Below are 22,857 nucleotides of genomic sequence, written 5' to 3' on the forward strand. Positions count from 1 at the left end.
CCTAAATCCTGGGGAAGAAAGCTGAACATTTAATGCATATTATATTATTATTACAAATAGTTAGTTTAACCTCAGTCTCGGTCGTTCTGGCAGATTCTCCAACTGGTCGTCATGTGTCAAAACGCTACCAACGTACTCGAATGATGTTCTAATATCCCAATACAAAACTAACTAACTAACTAACTAACTAACCAAATGCAAAACGTACTAAGTAACTACCTATCCCAATACAAAACTAACTAACTACTTAACCCTAAACTAAACTAACTAACCAACGAGGGACTATTCGGCCACCCAAAGTTGAGCCTCAACTGAAGCCTGACGAGAAGCCTTCTTCTACTCAGGGATGTTTCGCACCCATACACACACAAACATATTTATATATATACATATATACTGTATATATATAAGTAAACATGAAGTCTAGCTCCATAAAATATTTATTTATATGAATAAAAAATAAAGTATATATGTATCTCACTCAGTCAACAGGAAGTTTAGCGCCACCTGCGGTCTGCAAATATACATAGGCAATAAAAAGACCATGAAATAATAGTAATTGTATTTTTTATTTTAAAAATGTGCAATATATAATATTATATCTACTATTGGGGCTCAGCACTAACTCAATCTGAATCCAATGGATCTGGACTAATGCACTCCCTGTATCTGATCTGGAATAATGCACTACCTGCAGTGTTGTGCCTGAACGCGTTCATTGAACAATAGTTCACGAACGCGTACGAGGAATAAATTCCGCATACAAATCCCCTCTTGCCACCGATGTTGTCCCTTCTACGACCGAGACGTGAGCCGTTTGAAAACCCCAGTTCATGTGTTCCCCCTGTCTCCCCCCCCCCTCGTAGCCTTCAGGGGTCCAGGTCCCAGCTCCCTCCTGGACCCCCTGCTGGCGGGGCTGGTGTCGGTGTGCGTGGCGACGGCAGCCGTCACCTCCGTGGTGCTCTTCCTCCGCTTCCGGCAGCAGGCCGGGCACCCAGAGTTCCAGCGGCTGCAGGACGTGCCCATGGTGAGACTCACTGCCTCAGACTGTTATTGAGACGCCTAATCCCTCATCGGGTACCAAAGTGTGCGTGGAAAAGATGATCTAATTAGGTTGAATCCATAATAAACTGATTATTTGTTATGCTATTATTTAGCACGACTATAGCACTAGTATACTATACTATTATTTACCAGTCTGACAAACTGACAATAGTCTCTTTGGATCAAAAACTTCTGCTAAATAGTCAAAGGTACATTTTAGGTTACAACAAAAATATATTTAATGAAGTGTTAACAGCGCAGAAGCTGCCGGCTACATTTTGCTAACTTACTTTGAGACTTTTTGTTGATCAACCTCTTTCAGCTCAGTTATATACAATAGCCCCTCCAATGCACATAACACAAACATATACAATGAATACCCCTCCAATGCACCTTTATTTTCTTTAGTTGAATTAGTTTTCATTGATGAGAGTTAATTACCTTAACTGTTGACTTTATACTCTAGGAGCAGTCAAGAGGCTAGGCATCATGAAAGATGCCCACGAGATTTGGCATTGAACCCAGGACCTCTCTGATTTTCTAATCCTACGGAGCCCCCCTGTGTTCTCCTCTAGGATGACCTGATGGAGGACACACCCCTCTCCAGTTACACATATTGACCCAAGCATCCTATTGGTCACTTCTCCCTACGACGGTATGACGAAGCATCCTGTGTGTCGCTTCTCAATGAAGGACGGAAGTACACAGACAGGAAAGTCTGGCGAAGCCCTTGAGTGGACGGGATGCCCAACGCGTGGAATAGTTTCCGCTTCTTCGACGCTGTAGTATGCAGTCTTGGTTTCTGATTAGTTAGTATAGCGCACAACCGCATAACGCCCTTTAAAATAGATGTTAACTCCTAGTCAACCACTTCGACATTCCTGTGAGGAGATTTTATTGTGCCTTTTTTTCTTAAAAAACAAAAACAAACCCTGACAGAAACATTTCATTGAGATTCAGAATGCAATTTAGTCTTTAGAAATAAAAATATCCGTTGACTTTTCAATTTCTAAGATCCAGATCGAGGTGCGTGCGACATAGCCCCCACTTGAATCTGCCCTGATTGATCGGGCGGCGCCCCCTGGCGGAGATGCAGAGTGTTGCACAATTCCTTTGGATGGATACATTTCTACTGCATATCTAAAGTCGGTAGATATAATATACGGGTGATAAAGAAGATAAAATGAGTCCCAAAAACAGAATGTAATTGGATTAGTGTTCAGGAAATATTAGTCGCCTGCCGCTTAAAGAGTATTAACATGTTACAGCCAAGCTGACCAAAGATTACTGCTTCTTTGAACGAACTCCTTTTTTGAAACAGGCCTGGTTACACAGAGACCTGGACTGTTTAAAGTCCAGTTTATAGTAGCCACTAGTTTGTTTCAAAGGAGCAGTTTACTAGAACACCAATTTGTAATTAATGTCATTATAAAAAAAAATGATAAAGTTCCCTCCTTTTTTTTCATCTCATAGTTAAAATTTAAACTGGTTCACCTATACTTTAATTGATGGTTAATTTAATTAAAACACGTTTCCTCTAGACCTGCGTATTGGTGGTGCAACCGAATTAGGTAAACTGGTAGTTTGAAACTTACTAGTGGTTACCAAGGGACTTAATTTATTCTTAGGCATAGCTGGTGTAAGCCAGTCCAGATACATAACTGGATCCGTTGCGTTTAATATTGATGTTGGCGAATGTTTAAGAAGCCTTGCAATTGGCCAATTGACCAGGGGAATGTAAACATGCTTTTCAATTCATGGAAACAGGATAGGCCCTATTAATATTTATATTATATTCCACTATTCAATGTATCCTGAATGTGTTTGATTTCTTATCGTTTATGACTTATAGTTTATAGTTTATGTGGGTAGATAAAAGTAGTCTTGAAATACAAACACAAAACTGGTTTATTGTTAATACTGCTGACTCATATGTAGGCTCATTTTTATTCATACCATAAAAATTTGCTTTTTGCAGTATACTGATGAAGACCAAGATGTTCTATGTTTAAAATAATTAGAAGCATCTAAGGATGTTTTCAAGTGTAATGTAAGATGAAAAGATTTTCAGCCTATAATAATTGTAACTATTACAATAATAATTGCTTTATATATATTTTTTTTTGTTGTATGTATTGGAATATTTTGAATAAAGGTTAGATTTAAAGCCTGAAATGGTCAAGTGCTAAAAAGGAAGTTCCCTTTGCAGCGGATTGTAAACGTTTAAACATTAACAGGAGCTGTTTTTGATGATGAATGAATAGCTTCTTACTTTGTGTTTGTTTTAAGTCTGTTTATGAAACCTGTTTTACAAACGTCCTTTGACCCCGATGTTTCCTTTTATGAAAACACCAATCTAGAAATCAACATGTTTAAACGAGAAGACAAATGGAAAGCTACCCAGAGAACCACGCCCTCGCCACACTGAGAACAATGGGGGACCAACCGCCGCCTGGTCAATCTAACCTCTGCCAAACCACTCAACACGGCGCTTTGGCACACATCATAGCAGACATGCTCCGCTTTGCATTCTACATCCATGCATTTGGTCAGGTTTTTACCTATCTGCAGGGCTTTCAGGTTGGTCCCAATCATAGCCACATTTTTAATCAAATTCTTTTTGTCTTATTATTGATTAGTCAAGGCGAAGGATAAGTGAAGGAAGGACAAGTTACTCTGGAGTTTGTTTTTATTATCATAAAAACTCCATCCCATTTGGTGTTCGGTTACCATAAGACAGCCGTTGCTATACCGTCAGACATAGAGGGCCACATGATGCGCATTAGCTGATCGAGCTAGACTCAATGCTGCATGTTGCTCCTGAACAAGCCAAATAAATGTGAACATTGCTTCAAGGAATTACACAAAAAATATATAGAATATCTATTCTATATATTTGTATTTTCTACTGTAGCCTGAGTCCTCCCGCCAGTAGAGTAGGGGGAGCAGACACGGTGGTCGGCGGCCTGCTGGTGTGACTGCTGGTGTGACTGGTGGTGTGCCTGGTGCTCATTCGCAGCCCCTGCAGCCGAAGCCGCGCGGGCCCCAACCCAGCAGGTGGCAGCCAAAGCGCATGGAGCTCAGCATCATGCCCAGCAAGGCGAGGTTCCCGAAGGCCCCCCACATCCTCTTCTTCGGCTCTGACGGGGAAGCCACACAACCAGGGTGACCCACGATGACACGCGCCCACACGCCACCATTCCTCCCATTACTGAAGCAGCACTAGCTTTTGTTGCGAATGTCAAAACACTCTTTCTTTTTACGGATAAAGGGTCTGATAATTCAGGTTATTATCATGATTATTGTGATTATCGTCAAGATCATGATTATCATTATAGTGCATGTTTAAGAAGTACATTTTTATGAACTATTTTAAAAAGTTGCCACCAAATGTTCTTCCAAAACGACATAGTTTCCCATTTTTGTTTTCCTTCAAACTTTCCTCGAACAGGTAACCCCATGTCTTTATCAATAAGACATTCTACATATTCTAAAGAAGGGAACAAGACAACCAAAGCAGGTACCTCCAGTGGAGTAGCCGTAGGCGTACACCTCTCGACCGATGATCCACACCATCCCCAGACCGCTCGCCAGGCGCTGGAGTGAAACACACACACACAGACACACACACACCCACACAGACACACACACACCCACACAGACACGCACACACACACACAGACACACACAAAAACACACACACACACACAGACACGCGCATGCACACAAAACACACACACACAAAACACACACACACTCATTCACAAACACACACACACACACACTCATGCACACACACACACACACACCCAGGCACACAAAAAACACACACACACACACACAGGCATGCATGCACACACACATACACAAGCATACATACGACTTTGATCTCTTGTTGATAAAAAAAGTGCCAGAAAGAAATGTGAATGATTGAATAAAAGGCTTGAACTTACCGGACTATGAAAGCCTCCTATAGTCAGACAGAAGAGGAAGTTGGGGTACATCTCCAGTCTGCAGAGAGTGTGCAACACATACATTCAGGTAGGGTGCAGAAGAATATATCGATCACTAAACAGTTAAGATATGGTTTCATCGTTCTGTTCTCATGACCTGGGGTCCATCTTACCCGGGCATCACGGCCCGCCAAACTGTTCAACCTAGAAAGGGTGAGGGCGCTGGTCGAATGGCTTTATTTGAATAACGGTTACCCACTAGGAATCATGGGGCTGCACCTTTTTATATGTTAATAGGTAATAACCGGAGGTTAACTAATAGCCGCATCCTTGTCATATGTTTTGACAGATTGTTGTATGTGCAGAAGGAGAAGTAAAAATAAGGATTAAGGAAGGACTGGGGTGGTTGTTTGTGTTTCCTGGCCGAGTCCAAAAACGCAGGGATTGGAGAGAGTAGCACAGAGGTCGTTGGAGAGGCCACGTTATCATGGGACACATATACAGTCACTAGTCACATATAATGCGTGATCAACAGATGACAACGGGACAATGCAACACGGAGTAACTGAATGCAAAATAGAAGAGGGTCCACCGTGTTACAGGATGCCAGGTTGGTTGTCGGGGCATCCTGTAGGATCCAGCAAATAAAGGACTGAACATTGCATCTTGGCTCTCTGGTCCATTTAGGACCACAGACTTGGAAAGTGGTTCATGCTTGAACATCTCTTACTACATTATGTAGTGAGCTTTCCAGGAGTTCACAAGAGGCCACACCAAGAGTAAACTTCTTCGATAGGCAGTCTAACGTAGGCTTTGTTTTGATGCTGATGAATGTGGCTGAGCTGGTTGGTTTTCTGGACCAGGCTTAGGGCGGGGTGAGGTTTTCTTACGTGTTTTGGTGTGCCCGCTGGATGCAGTTGAAGATATGCCCGTGTTCTGGGTGATCGCTGTACATCTGCGGGTACTGTTTCTCATAACAAAAACATCAGAAGAAGAAAAGCCGTCAGCAGTCAACCGTTAAGACCGGTACTCCGATCAGTTTCAAACCCCAAGTCAGAAACAATACACTTTATTTATATAGCACCTTTTTCAAACTGTATTTATATAAGACCTGAAAAATATAGGCCAAAAAATAGGATATTATTTTTGAAAACCAGTAAACGTAAAAATAATGGATTTCATTAAATGTGTGCATGTAAATGAAATGTGTCGAATAAAATGAGAAACAATGGGTAAAACAACAAAAAAAATGTAGTTAAATATATATAAAGAGTAAAAGTAAGGCTATTTATAGCTCTTCATCTGTCTTTACTGCACATGTGCAGCAACAGGTAACCACTTTATCGCCAGCACTCACATCGACGTTGAACTTCTTGCGAGCCCGGCCGACTTTCATAGCCAGGTGTCCTACCATCACCATACTGGCCACGCCTGTGAGCACCACATAGCCATACTCCTTGGATAGAACCAGCATGACGACCTGGAGAGACAACACACCCAAGAAGTAGAAGAAAAGAACTTCTATATAGACATATACACACACACACACACACACACACACACACACACACACACACACACACACACACACATACACACACACACACACATACAGACATATGTGTATATAAATACATACATATATAGGAATATATGTAAATACATAAAGATGCATTCAGAATGTGCATATAATATACACACAAATAAACATAACTATGATGAAGTGAACATGCCATGCAAAGTAGAGCAAGTGAAATCTGATTCCTCAACCGCAGTCGGAGGCTTACATTATGCCCCTATCCCTGATCTAAATCATCACGTTCAGTGAAAAGTATAACTTTACTTTAATTTAGACCGAGGTTATATCACAGATAGACGCACACACAAAACAAAGTAAATGAGGTTTTTACTTATTCTGGATCAATTATTAAATTGTATTTAATGGCGTGGGACATTTGCCACCTATTGACTTCAGGTGGGACTATAATCTCATGGCAGTACCTCAATTTATTGAGTTTGAATAGATATAAACAATATTTAAACAGTATGGTGTATACAGTAGTCAGCAATATATTTAGAAAGTTCGCTTAACACAAGACGCCCTAATAAAAAGGAAGTTTCACTTTGACATATTTCTAAATAAATGTGCAATATACAGGCACGACGTATGTTAGCTATTTAAATAACACACAATACACGAAACAACACACAATATCCCCTGGAGCTCTAGTCATCTAGGCTAGTAGTACCCACAGAATAATGATTCCAAAGTTCGGTAGTCCTCACAGAAACACACCAAGGTGAAGAGCAGGCCAATTTATTATTTATTTATTCACATTGGGGACGCAGTGAGACATTGAAAATAACAAAAAAAAACACACGATAGGATTCTTAAAACGCACAAGTTTACCTTTAGTGTTAAAGCTGACGATGCGGAGGTGGCGAGCTGTGAGCAGGTAAGGGCGAGAAGAGAACCGGAGCAGAACTATTCGAGGGGCGCTCGGATTTCCTGACTGCGTAGGCACTACAGCGCATGCGCGGAGTGGAGTGGGCGCATCCGTCCTCAAGGATCATTTGAATGGAAAACAATTGTAAGCCGTTTGATATCGTTTGGTTGTCCGCCACCTCAACATATGACAATGAAATGACCAACAACAGACATGGCAACATAATCAAATAGGGAGTTAATCAGCAACCATTAGATCAAGGTTGCGACGTAAGGGCCCCATAAAGATTAACCTGGCACTGAGAGAAAGAGGTCATAGGACGGCCTGGCAGGTGAGACTGGTTCGCCTGCCCTCCGCACCCTGCCGGACGCATCGCCAGTCACAATGACGACGAAGAGGAGGAAATTGTTTTAATGATTGATGAAGTTGATATAGGACGCTGCCTGTTTCTAAGAAAACTAGAATAAGCAATCTGTTTGACAAAAATGATGAACTTTTGTTTTCTGCAATGAAAAGCCAAGGCCATATTCTTGTTTATATTATATGAGACTTGGCTTTATTTGTATTTGATTTTAAGATGGACAAAGACGATTCATATTAGAACAGTTAAGCCTGTTATTGCACGTCCAAGCCTTAATACCGTTCCACAACACCGGTTAATAGATGCTTCCTCTAGAAGTTTAGGATTTTGGAAATTCTAGAGAATTTTTTAAATAATGTATTACACTCTAACCAGTTCGATTTTAGCCAACCAAAGTACTATGATATTTAGTTGACTAGAGTAAAGCTCAAACAACTCAGATGTCTAAAATATGACTAAAACTAAATTACATTTTATTCAAAAGACTACGATTTGACGATTTGTCAAGACCAACTGCCGTCTGCGTCCCTCCGCGCCCTGTTGCCTCTGCCCTCCTCATGTGTTTACCGATAAGGCCTATCCACTTCCCAACTTTAATCCCCTGCCAGGTGGGTTGGCCTGCCTTTGACTCACTGGGGCCTAGTGAGTCAAAGGTAGGACAACCACCCACTGCGTGGACGCGTTGAGATCTGTCTGCGCAGCGGGGTCCGAGAGACGGATGAGGCCCAGCTATAGAATAACATATAGCATAACATATTTACATATAGAATAACATGTAGCATAACATATAGTATAGCATATTAACATATAGTATAGCATATTAACATATAGTATAACATATTAACATATAGAAAAACATGAAGAATAACATATACAATAACATGTAGTATAACATATAGTATAACATATTAACATATAGAATAACATGTAGCATAACATATAGCATAACATATTAACATATAGAATAACATGTAGCATAACATATAGCATAACATATTAACATATAACATATTAACAAATAATATAACATATAACATGTAGTCTAAAATATTAACATATAGTATAACAAATGAACCAAACAAATGTCATTGGCGGCTCATAAGGTGGAGATCCTCTATTGGTTGTTCTGAAAGGTATATAACGCTGAATCGCCACCAGGGGGCGCTCTTGGTACGCTACTCGGCCCTGGATACGCGCTATTGTTACCGCGTTACAATAAATAGTACACCGGTGAGTCTGCGTGTGCGCTTCCAGTTGTCTGCTTAAACAGTTGGAACTTTATTAGTGTTTAATACACGACACATACTGTATATCATATACAACATCTAATTATAACGTTAATAACGCTTTTTATTCTGACTCAGAACTCACACATGTGGCCCAAATCCTCCATCCAACGATAGTACTAAAAATGTGACGTTGCTGTGGCTCGTAAATTATAGGGATAACACCCCCCCCCCCCCCCCCCCTTCCTAAAACTTGGTATTTAAGTTTTTAATTCTTCTCGATTTGAGCTGAAACAGTGCACAGCTCATTGGCTCAGGGCCACTAGATGGCCACTTGATGGCGCCATAACACGGAATAGTTTTTCTGCGATTGGAGCTACACGGAATTCCTTAAAAAAAACGTCTCGATCTAATAGATGGGGGTAGCCTCATTAAATCATATATATAAGTGTACCTACTTATTTTAGAGATGGTATTATTTTGTTGTCAGATAACAGAATTGTAATATGTTCTGGCCCCTAGGATTCGGTTGGGGTGGTCTTGCTCAACAGAGTCCCGACCAGCAGCACATCTGGCCTGCTGCTATGAATCAGCACTCGAACGCCCACACAGGGACCAGTAATAGACTCGGCCCAGAACTCATGCAGTAGGAGGAGGGCCGAGTGAGATAGAGCCGGCGGTGGTCGGCGTGGGAGGGTCTATACGCCTACTTCGGTGTGATCCGCGGTAAAACATTCAAACAGAGCAGCCAGGTGTGTCAGTATAGTACACGTGCACACACGCCTGCACGAATGTGAACGCAAACACAATACACACACGTGGACGCGCCCAAACACACGCACACACACACACACACACACACACACACACACACACACGCACGCACACACACACAGACACACACACACACACACCCACACACGAAATGGTCCACCTCACACTGGCATCACGCGCAATGACTGGAGGCACCCTCGATGCGCGTGTTGAACTAGGTCAGGTGTGTGTCGGGGTCACGTGGTTCTTGCTTACACTGAGTTGGGGGCCCTCGCTGCTTCGACATGGCGGCGCACTTTGGTGAAGTGAAGTGGGAAGATGTGTTTGCTTTTCTGCATATGCCGACTCAGTCCGCCCAGAGTCTACTCTCCACTCTCGCTCATTGCACACATACGACCCCTCCCTCTCTCTCTCCCCCCCCCCGTTCTGGACTGAGTTTCGGAGAGAGGAAGACACGCGCGCGCTGGAGTAGGACAGACAATAGTGATCGCTGCACATCTCTATCCGACCACCACGGGGCGGGTCGGGCGGAACATCAAATGAACCAGTAGGGACGAGCTGGAACGCGTCGGAGACGCTGACCTCGAGACGCACAGGCACGGAGCTCAAACTCACCGGAGAGAACCCGACGGCGCGAGATGACAGACGATTGAATGAAGTGAGCTGATGTCTCGGGCTCAAAGTGTCCAAACTAACGACAACTAAAAACAAGAACGGACGTCGCTATTGGCTGAACCCGCCGAGCAGCGGCTCACTACCGACTGTGTGAGCGGGAACTCGGCGGGGACCCATGAAGGATGTGAGGGCGGCGTCATGCGCCTCGCCCCGCCGCCCAGCGCGCACTCCTTGCGGCTTGTGATAGTGGTGATCCTCGTGATGGGCGCGAGCCCGTCCCCGGCCATGTCCTCCGGCTGTCCGGACCGCTGTGTGTGCGACGACCAGCGGGTGGTCCAGTGCGCCGGGCAGCACCTGACCCTCTTCCCCGCCGACCTGCCGCTGACCACGCGGCAGCTCATCATCTCCAACAACCGCATCGCGGAGCTCCCCCCGCTCGCGCTTAACTACCTGTCCGACCTGGTGTACCTGGACTGCAGCAACAACTCCCTGACGGAGCTGTCCGAGTCCACGTTCGGGAACCTCCGCCAGCTGGCCTACCTGGACCTCTCGTTCAACACACTGACACGCGTGGAGGACCGGACCTTCGGGCCGCTGGCCAGCCTCGTGATGCTGAGGCTGACGGACAACCCGGGGCTCGCGGACATCCACCCGGACGCCTTCTCGGAGAACGCAGCCCTGCAGGTGCTGGACGTGAGTCGGAACAACCTGACGGCGCTCAACGTCAGCTCGCTCGTGGCGCTGCCCGCGCTGCGCTCCATTGGCCTGAGCGGGAACCCCTGGAGCTGCGCGTGCGACAACGAGGACCTCTGCCTCTGGGTGCACGTGGAGGGCTTTAAGTTCCAAGGTAACCCGCCGCCTCTTTGGTCAGCGGTCATTTTGACCGCTGGCCAAACTCAAAACTCACCTGTTCAGAGTTCACCTCGACTCTGCATAGAAACCAATGCACAGCCACCATTGAATGTTGTACGTCCTGGCACTTGTACATTGCACTTATTCAAGGTACTTAATTGTGTAGCATCTACAGTAGCTGCTATCATTGCTTTACACGGGGAATGGGTTAGCCTAGCGATTGTAATACTTGCACTTGGTTCTACGAACATCTTTACTGTACCGACAGCGATATATTGTTTCACTTCTTATGACAAATGTACTAATTGTAACAAATGCACTTATTGTAAGTCGCTTTGGATAAAAGCGTCTGCTATATGCCCTAAATGTAAATGTAAATTTTGACCGCTGAATTTCTTCATTCAACATTGATAGGTGTCAAGTCATGATCTAGTATTGATTAATCTTAATAATAGTAATCCTTTCAGCAGCAGAACATAGAAGTAGAAATATTGGGTGAATTATTTTGAGATCCTTTAGATCATTTTGTGTTTGAGAAGGTTAGTTAGGTAGCTCAACACACCAAACCAGCAGAAGTTTAGAAGTGATCGAATGGGGCCCTGGTAACCCCTGCTAAGTCTCATAGAAACCCTGTAGCGACGCTGTGACATGTTAGTTTGTTTTAGTGGGATCTGCTGGGATCAGGGGCGTCCAGAACCACAGCGGGACACAGGGGACCAGAGGAGAGGACCAGAGGAGAGGACCAGAGGAGAGGACCAGAGGAGAGGCAGCGAGGTTATCAAATAACACATTAATTAAAAGCAGGCAGCAGTAGCATGGACCAATTCATCAGGACAGGGTTATACTGTCTGGCAGGACCCCTTCCCACACACACACACACACACACACACACACACACACACACACACACACACACACACACACACACACACACACACACACACACACACACACACACACACACACACACACACACACACACACACACACACACACACACACACACACACACTCACACAAACACACACACATGTATATCCAATTGGAGGGTAATGGAGGAGTTACCAGGCCTTCTCTCTAATCGACGTGCTTTATTCAGGGACTATGCACCCAGGGTGAAACCTGCTATTGATCCCAGCTCTGTGCTCCTGCTGCCCAGCCTGATAGATGTTGGGCTTCCCTCCATCCCTCTGCACAAGGGCTCCTACTTAGTTTGGATATGTCAGTGCGTAAAGAGTAAAGGCAATACTATTTTTAGTTCACTGATACTGCTCATATTGTTCAGATGGATTTGATCCATGCCTTCTGAATGAAAAGGATTAGTTCTATTGTTGTTTCTGTTCCAAGCTCTGTATTTCTCTCATAGGCTCTCTCAATTCTTTTCCCAACCATTATCTCTCTCTCTCTCTCTCTCTCTCTCTCTCTCTCTCTCTCTCTCTCTCTCTCTCTCTCTCTCTCTCTCTCTCTCTCTCTCCCAGCTCTGACAGAGTGTTTTTCCTATTGCCCTGCAGCTTGCTGCCTTTTGTTTTAATATGGAGTACAGCATATTCCAATGGCAGCTGGCAACACAAGCACACACTTACACAAACACATACACACATGCACACACATGAACACTAGAAGACACACATAAACAAACATACATATGATCAGGGATTCCCTCATTCAGGGTGTTGGAGAAGGGAACAGACCGGGCTGGCACATGGTAGAGAGACAGATGGGGAGAAGAATTAAGCTGCACACTTTGAATTCACATTGAAATCACATTAGATTGACATCGGATTGATGTTGGGTTGACATTGGATAACAGCTGATTCACACTGCATTTACACTTGACTCAAAGCATCAATAGTGAGATGAAAGAGCCAAAGAAATCCAGTGGGAGAGAGGGATAGAGAGAAAGTTAGAGAGAGAACTGTATGGGGAAAAGATGTAATTAGAGAGATTCAGTGACGGAGAAAGGGTGGTAGAGCATGGAATATCTCTATTGCATATATCATATGGCTCTAAATCACCTATATCAACTATATTTCTATGTCTCCTATATGTATCTACAGTATATCATCTCTATGTCTCTATGTCATCTCTATGTCTCTATATCATCTCTATGCCATCTCTATATCATCTCTATGTCCCTATATCATCGCTATATCACCTCTATATCATCTCTATATCATCCCTATATCATCTCTATATCATCTCTGTATCATCTCTATGTATCTATATCACCCTATGTCTCTATATCATCTCTATATCATCTCTATATCATCTCTATGTCCCTTTATCTCTATATCAACTATTTCTCTATATCAGCTCTATGTCATCTCTATGTCTCTATATCATCCCTATGTCTCTATATCATCTATATGTCTCTATATCATCTCTATATCATCTCTATGTTTCTATATCACCTATGTCTCTATGTCTCTATATAATCTCTTTGTTTAAATCAGCTATGTCTCTTTATAATCTCTATGTCTATATCATCTCTGGCTCTATTTAATCTCTATGTCTCTATATCATCTCTGGCTCGACATCATCTCTATATAATCTCTATGTCTCTATATCGTCAGAGATGGCATAGAGACAGAGGTGACAGAGACAGAGGTGACAGAGACATAGAGATGACAGATGATACAAGGACATGTCATCAGAGATAGAGACAGAGATGGCATTGAGATAAAGGCTACAGAGAGTTACACAATCGTTAACATTCAGGGACAAGGAGGAAGATGAGAGAGACACATCCGTAGAGAGAGTTGGAGGGGGGGGGGGGTAGAGAGATAGAGTGGTAGACAGAGAGATGGGGAGAGAGAGAGCAGAAGGGAAATAGAGATTAAACCCCTGGAAAGGAAACAACAGATTTTCCCCTTGAGTCACGCCTAGCGCGGCTACGTTAGCATGTGCTGTGCTCTTATATAAGACCAAGGTCTAGAAATAGACAGCATTGGACGGGGTTGGAGAGGCAGAGGGGGAAGCCCTCCTCGCGCCCCTGAGTTCCACTCTTTGGGTGGAGGGAGGGGGTCCTAGAGGGCTTTACTCGCTCACTTCAAAGGCAGGACATGCAGTCCTGAGGATGTTTGGCGTATAGCTAGAGTTAGCCAGTAGAGGAAGAGATCATCAATTAGCATTAGTTAGCGTTGGTTAGCATTTTTGAGTGTTGTAAGCCTGGTGGTTATGGTGTATGTCTTATGATCCAATCATTGAACAGTGATATGGTTATTTTGCAATGTGTGCAGATTTATTTGGCCTCATTTGCAAGTGTATGCATTAGTGAGTGTAAGTGTGTACGCATGCATGTGTGTGTGTATGCATGTGTGTCTGCGTAAGCATTTTCATGTGTGTGCTTGTGTGTGTGTGTATGGTAAATTGAACAAGGTTGCCGCTTACTTCATTGCAATGCAATGGTCATTGCATGATTCTTTGCATTAGCGAACATGTACAAATCTGTCCCGGTTACAGTTACGTAACTTGCATTCATGTTTGCAAACTAGGGTGTATGCATATTTGTGTGTGTGTGTGTGTGTGTGTGTGTGTGTGTGTGTGTGCGTGTGTGTGCGTGTGTGTGCGTGTGTGTGTGTGTGTGTTAGTGCTGAACAATTTGGGGAAATAATCAAATTGCGATTATTTTGACCAATATTGCGATTCTGATTTATTATGCAATATTTTTAATTTATTAAGTTCCTAATTTTCTGTATTATTCACTAAAAAGGCAATAAATTCAGGCACATTTAATGCCTGGTGTGAGGTCATCAGTGTGGTGCCATCAGTATGGAACAGCGTGCTGCCCTCGAGGCCCTGGGAGCCCCATTCAAAGGCCCCAGCGAGCCGCCCTTCCCCCACTACCAGTCCACCCACCCAGGCATGTATTGGGATCGGCTCCTGGTTGTCATCCATTCCCAGTACTGATCCCCTGGCGTGCGCCAGTGTTCCCAGTGGATGAGAGAGAGAGATGAGAGAGAGCCCTTCTCTATATCATAGATGTTATATATCTTACTCTGCCCGAGGCTATTGAAACCCACACAAACAAGCACCTATTTAACACCTTCCTTCTGATGACAATGAAAAGAATGACAAGAATTAAAGAGCGAGGAATAGAAAGCGAGACACGGACGCAGACCTCATGGTTTTTCTAAAGAGTACTACGACAGTTATTGATCAGGTTGGTGCTATGGTGTCGATGAGGCCATTGAACCTCTCAGCTGAAATCCCCAGGAGCTGTGTCTCTGTAGCGGTGTGCGTCTGTGTTTCAGAGGAGGGCCAGACGGTGTGCGGGGCCCCGGCCGACCTGCGGGGCCGCCGGCTGGCCGAGGTGGGGCCAGGTCTGCGGGCGCGCTGCCACCAGGCGCTGGGCTCCTGGGACTATCTGTTCTTCGTCCTCATCGGCTTCGTCATCTTTGCGGCGGGCACGGTGTCGGCGTGGGCGATGGGTGTGGTCATGGTGCTCTACGAACGCTACGTCAAGCGCAAGGACGCCCAGGGCGACCCCGAGGGCGGGCGCCGGGCGGAGGACGAGGAGATGGTGGCGATGGGACGGACAGGACGGACTAGCTCCGAGGGCAGGGGTCACCCGGGCAACGGGGACCGCAAGGCCTCTCATGGGGTTTGATGTGGAGTCCGATTTGAACTGTTCTGACCATTGACTTGACACCCCCCCCCCCCATACGCGAGCAGCGTAACCCATCGTGCCTCCGATGAGCTCGCCCAGGATTGGCTGGTCGCTGGACGACAGGTGGACCTTTAAGGAGACGTGGACCGGCACAGGAACACCCAGAGGAGGGGCCAGCTTCAGACCGGGTGGAGGTGTGAACACACACTCAACGAACAACTACATTCATGCATGCCCTTACATGAATACCTACACACACATACATGCAAACCTCCCTCCCACACACACACATACATGCACATACATACTAGCTGCTGTGTTCCGTGCTGGATGCTTCTCTGTGTTGGTTGGCCTGGAAGTGATCCCCAGGCCAACGTTAGCGTGCGTCGGGGACACGATGAAGCCCATCCTGTTCATAGACCACATGATCTACTTTGGGTTTTTTTTCCCTACAGCCTATGTAATCCAATCATTTCTTTGCATGCACCAGGAAAGCCTTACTGGGTCATGTCCAGTACATTGAATTTCATAACATGATATGGAATGTCCTGCTTTCTAATAAAATGGTAAATGTACTCCATTTATACAGAGCTTTGCTAAGCAGTGGCCACTCTAAGCGCTTTACAATGCCGCTTAACATTCACCCATTCATAAACACAATCACAGCGGAGTCGACCACGCAGGGCGACAGCCAGCTCGTCAGGAGCGGTCAGGGTGAGGCGTCTCGCTCAGGGACACCTCGACACGTTTTACACGAGAGCAGAAGCCGGGGATCGAACTAACCTTCCGGTTACAAGTCAACAGGCTCAACCTCCTGGGCCCACAACCACCCCCAACAAAACAGACAACATTTGCCTCAAACAAGTGTTTTCAGAAATGTTAACCCTGTTACGGAGTTGGTGTCGCATGAGAGGCAGTACTCTCTTATTCTAGAAAACAGAAAAGCCAAGCGTGCCGGTGCCCATCGCTCATTGCCCGTTCGCAGTGTCAGAGGGCCCTGAGCCCCTAAAGGAGGAGAAACGTCCCCGGAGCCAGAGGGGAGGGTCCGGGAGACAGGACCAGGAGCGGAGAGCAGGACCCCGACTCCTCGGGACGGCCGGGAGAGCAATAGGGGTCTCAGGAGTGCGATGCTCAAAGCACTCTAACACATATATTAATCGATTGAATCTAGGTGATTCATGGTGAATATTGGCTTCTGTTGACACTTGGAAAGGAGAGAAGTAAATCTGTGTTCTTTTTACTTTTGGAAACAGTATCAATGCTACCACTAGCACAACACACTTTTTGCATTAAGATTGATTTCGATGTTTTTCTAACAAATGCACCAAACAATATGCAAATTGGAAGTTCTATAATGCATTAATAGTAAATCAATCAATATGGAAGAAGTGCTTCCAGGCCTTGTGTATTTTAATCTACTGCATGTCCTTCCTGCCTACCTGGTGGTTATGACTGTGACTGTTATATACCAGGTGATGATCTCGCTCTGCATTACAGCAGGACGTACAAATAAAGACTACTGCAACACTGCTTTGGCTTCTGTGAAATGACTGATTTCCATTTATTTCACACAAAATGTGAATAAATGCACCATACATCTGCAATACCGAATCGCAATTTATTTGTCATTTTAAAGTTTTTTTGTTTTTTTTCATAATCTGGTTTGTCACCTTTTCAGTGCAAGAACCAAACAGGGGTATTCTGATTGTGAACGTGCATTTGTTTATGTCGGCTGCATTCCATATCACACTAGAAAAAGTTAAATGTGTAATTAGTCTAAATCTATCTCCATTACATGGATTAATGGATTGTAGATACACTTCCTGTTTTGCACTTGAACATCCGGTCACTCACAGCCATATACATAGTATTTTCTAAATAAGGCTGCATCACCTATCTCTTCCAGATTGTAAATCAATTCAGCTGCGTTTGACCTTATCAAACGTCAAATCTGATATATTTGTGTGTATGTGTCAACATGTGTGTGTGTGTGTGTGTGTGTGTGTGTGTGTGTGTGTGCACCAGTGCATTTATATGCGCTCGAGCACATATGTGCCCATAACCATACATGTACAAATAGACACATGTGATACGTCATGCTATGACCGATGCCCAAGTTTAGCAACATACGTGTTCAGTCCCAAACGCGGCTGCTGTGTGGCTTCCTGAAGGAATGTGCCCTCATAACCTCAGAGTCTCTCAGGATGTCCTCCATGGTATGGACCATAATGGTCCTCGTACCTCAGAGTCTCTCAGGATGTCCTCCATGGTATGGACCATAATGGTCCTCGTACCTCAGAGTCTCTCAGGATGTCCTCCATGGTGTTGGACCATAATGGTCCTCGTACCTCAGAGTCTCTCAGGATGTCCTCCATGGTGTTGGACCATAATGGTCCTCGTACCTCAGAGTCTCTCAGGATGTCCTCCATGGTGTTGGACCATAATGGTCCTCGTACCTCAGAGTCTCTCAGGATGTCCTCCATGGTGTTGGACCATAATGGTCCTCGTACCTCAGAGTCTCTCAGGATGTCCTCCATGGTGTTGGACCATAATGGTCCTCATACCTCAGAGTCTCTCAGGATGTCCTCCATGGTGTTGGACCATAATGGTCCTCATACCTCAGAGTCTCTCAGGATGTCCTCCATGGTGTTGGACCATAATGGTCCTCATACCTCAGAGTCTCTCAGGATGTCCTCCATGGTGTTGGACCATAATGGTCCTCATACCTCAGAGTCTCTCAGGATGTCCTCCATGGTGTTGGACCATAATGGTCCTCATACCTCAGAGTCTCTCAGGATGTCCTCCATGGTGTTGGACCATAATGGTCCTCATACCTCAGAGTCTCTCAGGATGTCCTCCATGGTGTTGGACCATAATGGTCCTCATACCTCAGAGTCTCTCAGGATGTCCTCCATGGTGTTGGACCATAATGGTCCTCATACCTCAGAGTCTCTCAGGATGTCCTCCATGGTGTTGGACCATAATGGTCCTCATACCTCAGAGTCTCTCAGGATGTCCTCCATGGTGTTGGACCATAATGGTCCTCATACCTCAGAGTCTCTCAGGATGTCCTCCATGGTGTTGGACCATAATGGTCCTCATACCTCAGAGTCTCTCAGGATGTCCTCCATGGTGTTGGACCATAATGGTCCTCATACCTCAGAGTCTCTCAGGATGTCCTCCATGGTGTTGGACCATAATGGTCCTCATACCTCAGAGTCTCTCAGGATGTCATCCATGGTGTTGGACCATAATGGCCCTCATAACCTCAGAGTCTCTCAGGATGTCCTCCATGGTATGGACCATAATGGTCCTCGTACCTCAGAGTCTCTCAGGATGTCCTCCATGGTGTTGGACCATAATGGTCCTCATACCTCAGAGTCTCTCAGGATGTCCTCCATGGTGTTGGACCATAATGGTCCTCATACCTCAGAGTCTCTCAGGATGTCCTCCATGGTGTTGGACCATAATGGTCCTCATACCTCAGAGTCTCTCAGGATGTCCTCCATGGTGTTGGACCATAATGGTCCTCATACCTCAGAGTCTCTCAGGATGTCCTCCATGGTGTTGGACCATAATGGTCCTCATACCTCAGAGTCTCTCAGGATGTCCTCCATGGTGTTGGACCATAATGGTCCTCATACCTCAGAGTCTCTCAGGATGTCCTCCATGGTGTTGGACCATAATGGTCCTCATACCTCAGAGTCTCTCAGGATGTCCTCCATGGTGTTGGACCATAATGGTCCTCATACCTCAGAGTCTCTCAGGATGTCCTCCATGGTGTTGGACCATAATGGTCCTCATACCTCAGAGTCTCTCAGGATGTCCTCCATGGTGTTGGACCATAATGGTCCTCATACCTCAGAGTCTTTCAGGATGTCCTCCATGGTGTTGGACCATAATGGTCCTCATACCTCAGAGTCTTTCAGGATGTCCTCCATGGTGTTGGACCATAATGGTCCTCATACCTCAGAGTCTCTCAGGATGTCCTCCATGGTGTTGGACCATAATGGTCCTCAATGCACAGGAGGAGTCTGCAACATGAAGCGCGCCACCAAAGGAGGAGTAGAATACATGTGTGGTACGGTGTGAACTTGATGAATTCTTGATGAGACCCAGATGACCGCATGGAAACGCTGCTGTGAGCGGTCACAGCAGACTGGTGGGGGATCAGGTTTGTGAAAGCATGCCAAGTAGGAAATCTGAAACCTATAAGCACGGGATGAGGCTAGGTGGAGCCGTGGAACCGGATAGCCTGATGGCCCGTACACATGTCTGGCTGTGACCCAGATAGACGGAGGGGGAGGAGGGGGTCTCTTCTCCATCTCTGTCTCGAGGAAACCCTCACATGCTACCGTCTCTCCCCAGCCCGCTGAGCTCAACAACGGGGAAGTAAGAAGCCTGACCTTGTTGTATGTGTGTGTGTGTGCACCCACACACACACACACACACACATACACACACACACACACACACACACACACACAGAACCAAACTTCATCAGAACCAACCTCCGCTCCGCTGAATGTGCTGGTGACAACTAACAACGCCAGCATCTGCTGAATTCACATTCTTCAGAATTCACATCCTGCAGAATTCACATTCTGCACTCTCCTGGAAACTATAGTTAGGTTACATATACACGCACACACACGCACACACACACACACACACACACACACACACACACACACACACAAACACACAGGCACACACACACACACACGCACACACACACACACACACATAGACACTTAAATGCAATAGTCAAAGCCTATATATGAATTACAAATGTAATCAGTAATCAATACAAGCTCTTTGTTTAGCAGACACATCCCTTAGAATGCCTTATCATTAAGGGAGCAGGTAGGAGATGTGCTTCATCAGCAGAAGGGCTGACTACCGATGGCTGCGGACACTGCCTGACTGCGGACACTGAGGATTCACACACAGGCCAGCGATCTAACCCCCTAACCCGGGGACTATCCCGCCTATTGGAACATGTCCTGGTGTCCGGAAGAGAGAGCTGGTGCCTTTCTGAGTATCTGGATGGAAGGGTCACTGGCTGAAATGTGGGAATCCCATGATTTTCTTGGAGTCACTGATGGTAGTGTTCTCCACCCACCGTTTGTAAACCACTGATCTATGGCCTTCTCAAGGTGGACGAGCATGGTTCATTGGCATTCTGCATCCTCTTGTGTGCACCTTGTGACTAGACCCTACTCACACGCACGCACGCACGCACGCACACACACACGCACACACACACGCACGCACGCAAACACGCACGCACGCACGCACACACACACACACACACACGTAATAATGGCAACAAATGCTTACAATTTTAAACAGTTAGTTCTTCTTGTGGCACAGGACGAATGCAGTTCTGGGAACACATATATGCAAACCTTTTGGTATAAATGACCATGAAATATAGATTCTCCCTCTCTCACCCTCACTCATTCTTACTATTCACTTAAATCCTCCCTTGAAATCAATGTGTCATCGTTGTCCCAGCAGATTTCAGCTGAGTTTATCTCTTTAAACACCAATAACAAATGACTCTGTCTGTCGGAGCATCGATCTTACTCTCTACATGAATGCCCATGGTCACACTCAGCAAAGTCATGTGAAAGGGTGAATATGTGAGGTTCTCCATTAACCCTCCCATATGAGACTGGGAGGGTGACAATCAGAGGGTAAGATGGATATGGAATGGTAAACATAGTTTACCATCAGTAGGGGGAATATGGTAGGGTGAATGTGAAAGGGAGAATATGTCTGTGTGACTCAGAGAGGTTAAGAATGAGGGTGAAGATGTGAGGATGACTATGGTATGGGAATTATGTTAGGTAGACTAGGAAGGTGGATAGGGTTGAGAGGATGAATACTGTAAGGTGAATATAATATGTTGCCTATGAGAGGGTGCATTTGGGTGATTGTTGGAGCACCTCGACAGCTGCCCCGGTCCCCCCTCCTGGCTGACCCCTGACCCCACCTGGCTGACCCCTGACCCCACCTGGCTGACCCGGTCTTGCTGGTTGGATCCCCGTCTCCTCCTAGCTGAGAGCCGAGGTGTCCCTGAGCGAGACGCCCCCCCTGACGGCTCCCGACCACCTGGCTGTCGCCCTGCGTGGCTGACTCCTCCGTCGGGGTGTGAATGTGTGATGAGTGGGTGAATGTTGGGCAGTATTGTATAGAGCTTTGAGGGGCCCCTGGATAGGGAAGCGCTGTATGAATGCAGTTAATTTACCATTCACCTGCCAACTACTGTCTTCATCCTCAGCTTCACTAGGGTTGGGGACAGAGCTCCTGTTCGTCCCAACTCTAGATCAGAATCCTGTGTAGCTATTTATATCATGTCATATATATTAGATATCCATTTGTGTTCATTTGTTTGTTGTTGTTTGTTCCTCTTTTGTAGCTTTGGGTATTGAGAGAGGCTCAAAGGTTGAATTTAATTGTGAAAGGAAAAAGCTGTTGACCTTATGACACAAAAAATTCAAGTGTACTGATAGACATGTGACTTTCTATTTTTATTTTCTCCAACTTCAAATTCTGCTGTCAGAGGTGCTCAGTTGTTCTGCTCCAATAATACCCCCATAGGGTCTTCCCAGGGTCACTTCACACCGAGTTCACTCTGCCGCTTGACCCCCTGCTTCTCTTTAAAGTGTCCCGTGGTTTTCAAAGGCGCCAGGGGTTAACGCAGTCATTAAATAATGGAAACAGATATCCACACCCCAGGCAGCAAGAAGAGAGCTAGCTGGGAATTCTGGGTAAAGTTTTTTCTGGTCAAATCACAAACACACACAACTGAGACTGCATAACGATCTTTATTGTTACACAGTACAAATATTGATGCCTTACTCAAACGCACACACAAATGATAGGTGTTCCTTAGCAACATTTGCTAAACCACAGGTAACATACATATGTATCCTTAACTCTAAACAGCATTTATAGTGCGTGCCTG

General features: G+C 45.3%; 2 protein-coding genes across 3 annotated transcripts; one reads left to right on the top strand and one right to left on the bottom strand.

Moving 5' to 3' along the window:
* Positions 1–3,715: 3,715 nt before the first annotated feature.
* mgst3a (microsomal glutathione S-transferase 3a) lies at positions 3,716–7,563 on the bottom strand. 2 transcript variants are annotated; one of them, XM_079751411.1, is made up of 6 exons: positions 7,408–7,563; positions 6,355–6,518; positions 5,888–5,961; positions 4,998–5,055; positions 4,569–4,641; positions 3,716–4,184 (listed from the first exon to the last, which is right to left on the bottom strand). In XM_079751411.1, the coding sequence occupies exons 2-6, from the start codon at positions 6,469–6,471 to the stop codon at positions 4,054–4,056; spliced, it is 453 nt and encodes a 150-aa protein (XP_079607537.1). In that variant the 5' UTR covers positions 6,472–6,518; positions 7,408–7,563; the 3' UTR covers positions 3,716–4,053. The 2 variants fall into 2 exon arrangements, with proteins under 2 accessions (XP_079607537.1, XP_079607536.1); XM_079751410.1 differs by having other exon boundaries at positions 6,355–6,477; positions 7,408–7,553.
* Positions 7,564–10,618: 3,055 nt separating this feature from the next.
* LOC307085416 (leucine-rich repeat-containing protein 52-like) lies at positions 10,619–15,881 on the top strand (the record flags this gene model as incomplete). Its single annotated transcript, XM_079750203.1, has 2 exons — positions 10,619–11,267; positions 15,526–15,881. The coding sequence occupies 2 exons, from the start codon at positions 10,619–10,621 to the stop codon at positions 15,879–15,881; spliced, it is 1,005 nt and encodes a 334-aa protein (XP_079606329.1).
* Positions 15,882–22,857: the final 6,976 nt, after the last annotated feature.

The sequence above is a fragment of the Pollachius pollachius genome (assembly GCF_949987615.1).
Source record: "Pollachius pollachius genome assembly, chromosome: 14".
Lineage (NCBI taxonomy): Eukaryota > Metazoa > Chordata > Actinopteri > Gadiformes > Gadidae > Pollachius > Pollachius pollachius.

Excerpts from the sequence above, each read along its gene's own strand:
- mgst3a (XM_079751411.1), bottom strand. The coding sequence starts at position 6,471 with ATGCTGGTTCTATCCAAGGAGTATGGCTATGTGGTGCTCACAGGCGTG. Across the intron at positions 5,056-5,887 it reads CAGCGGGCACACCAAAACAC|ACTGGAGATGTACCCCAACT; the intron begins GTAAGAAAACCT and ends CACTCTCTGCAG. Across the intron at positions 4,642-4,997 it reads TAGGAGGCTTTCATAGTCCG|CGCCTGGCGAGCGGTCTGGG; the intron begins GTAAGTTCAAGC and ends GTTTCACTCCAG.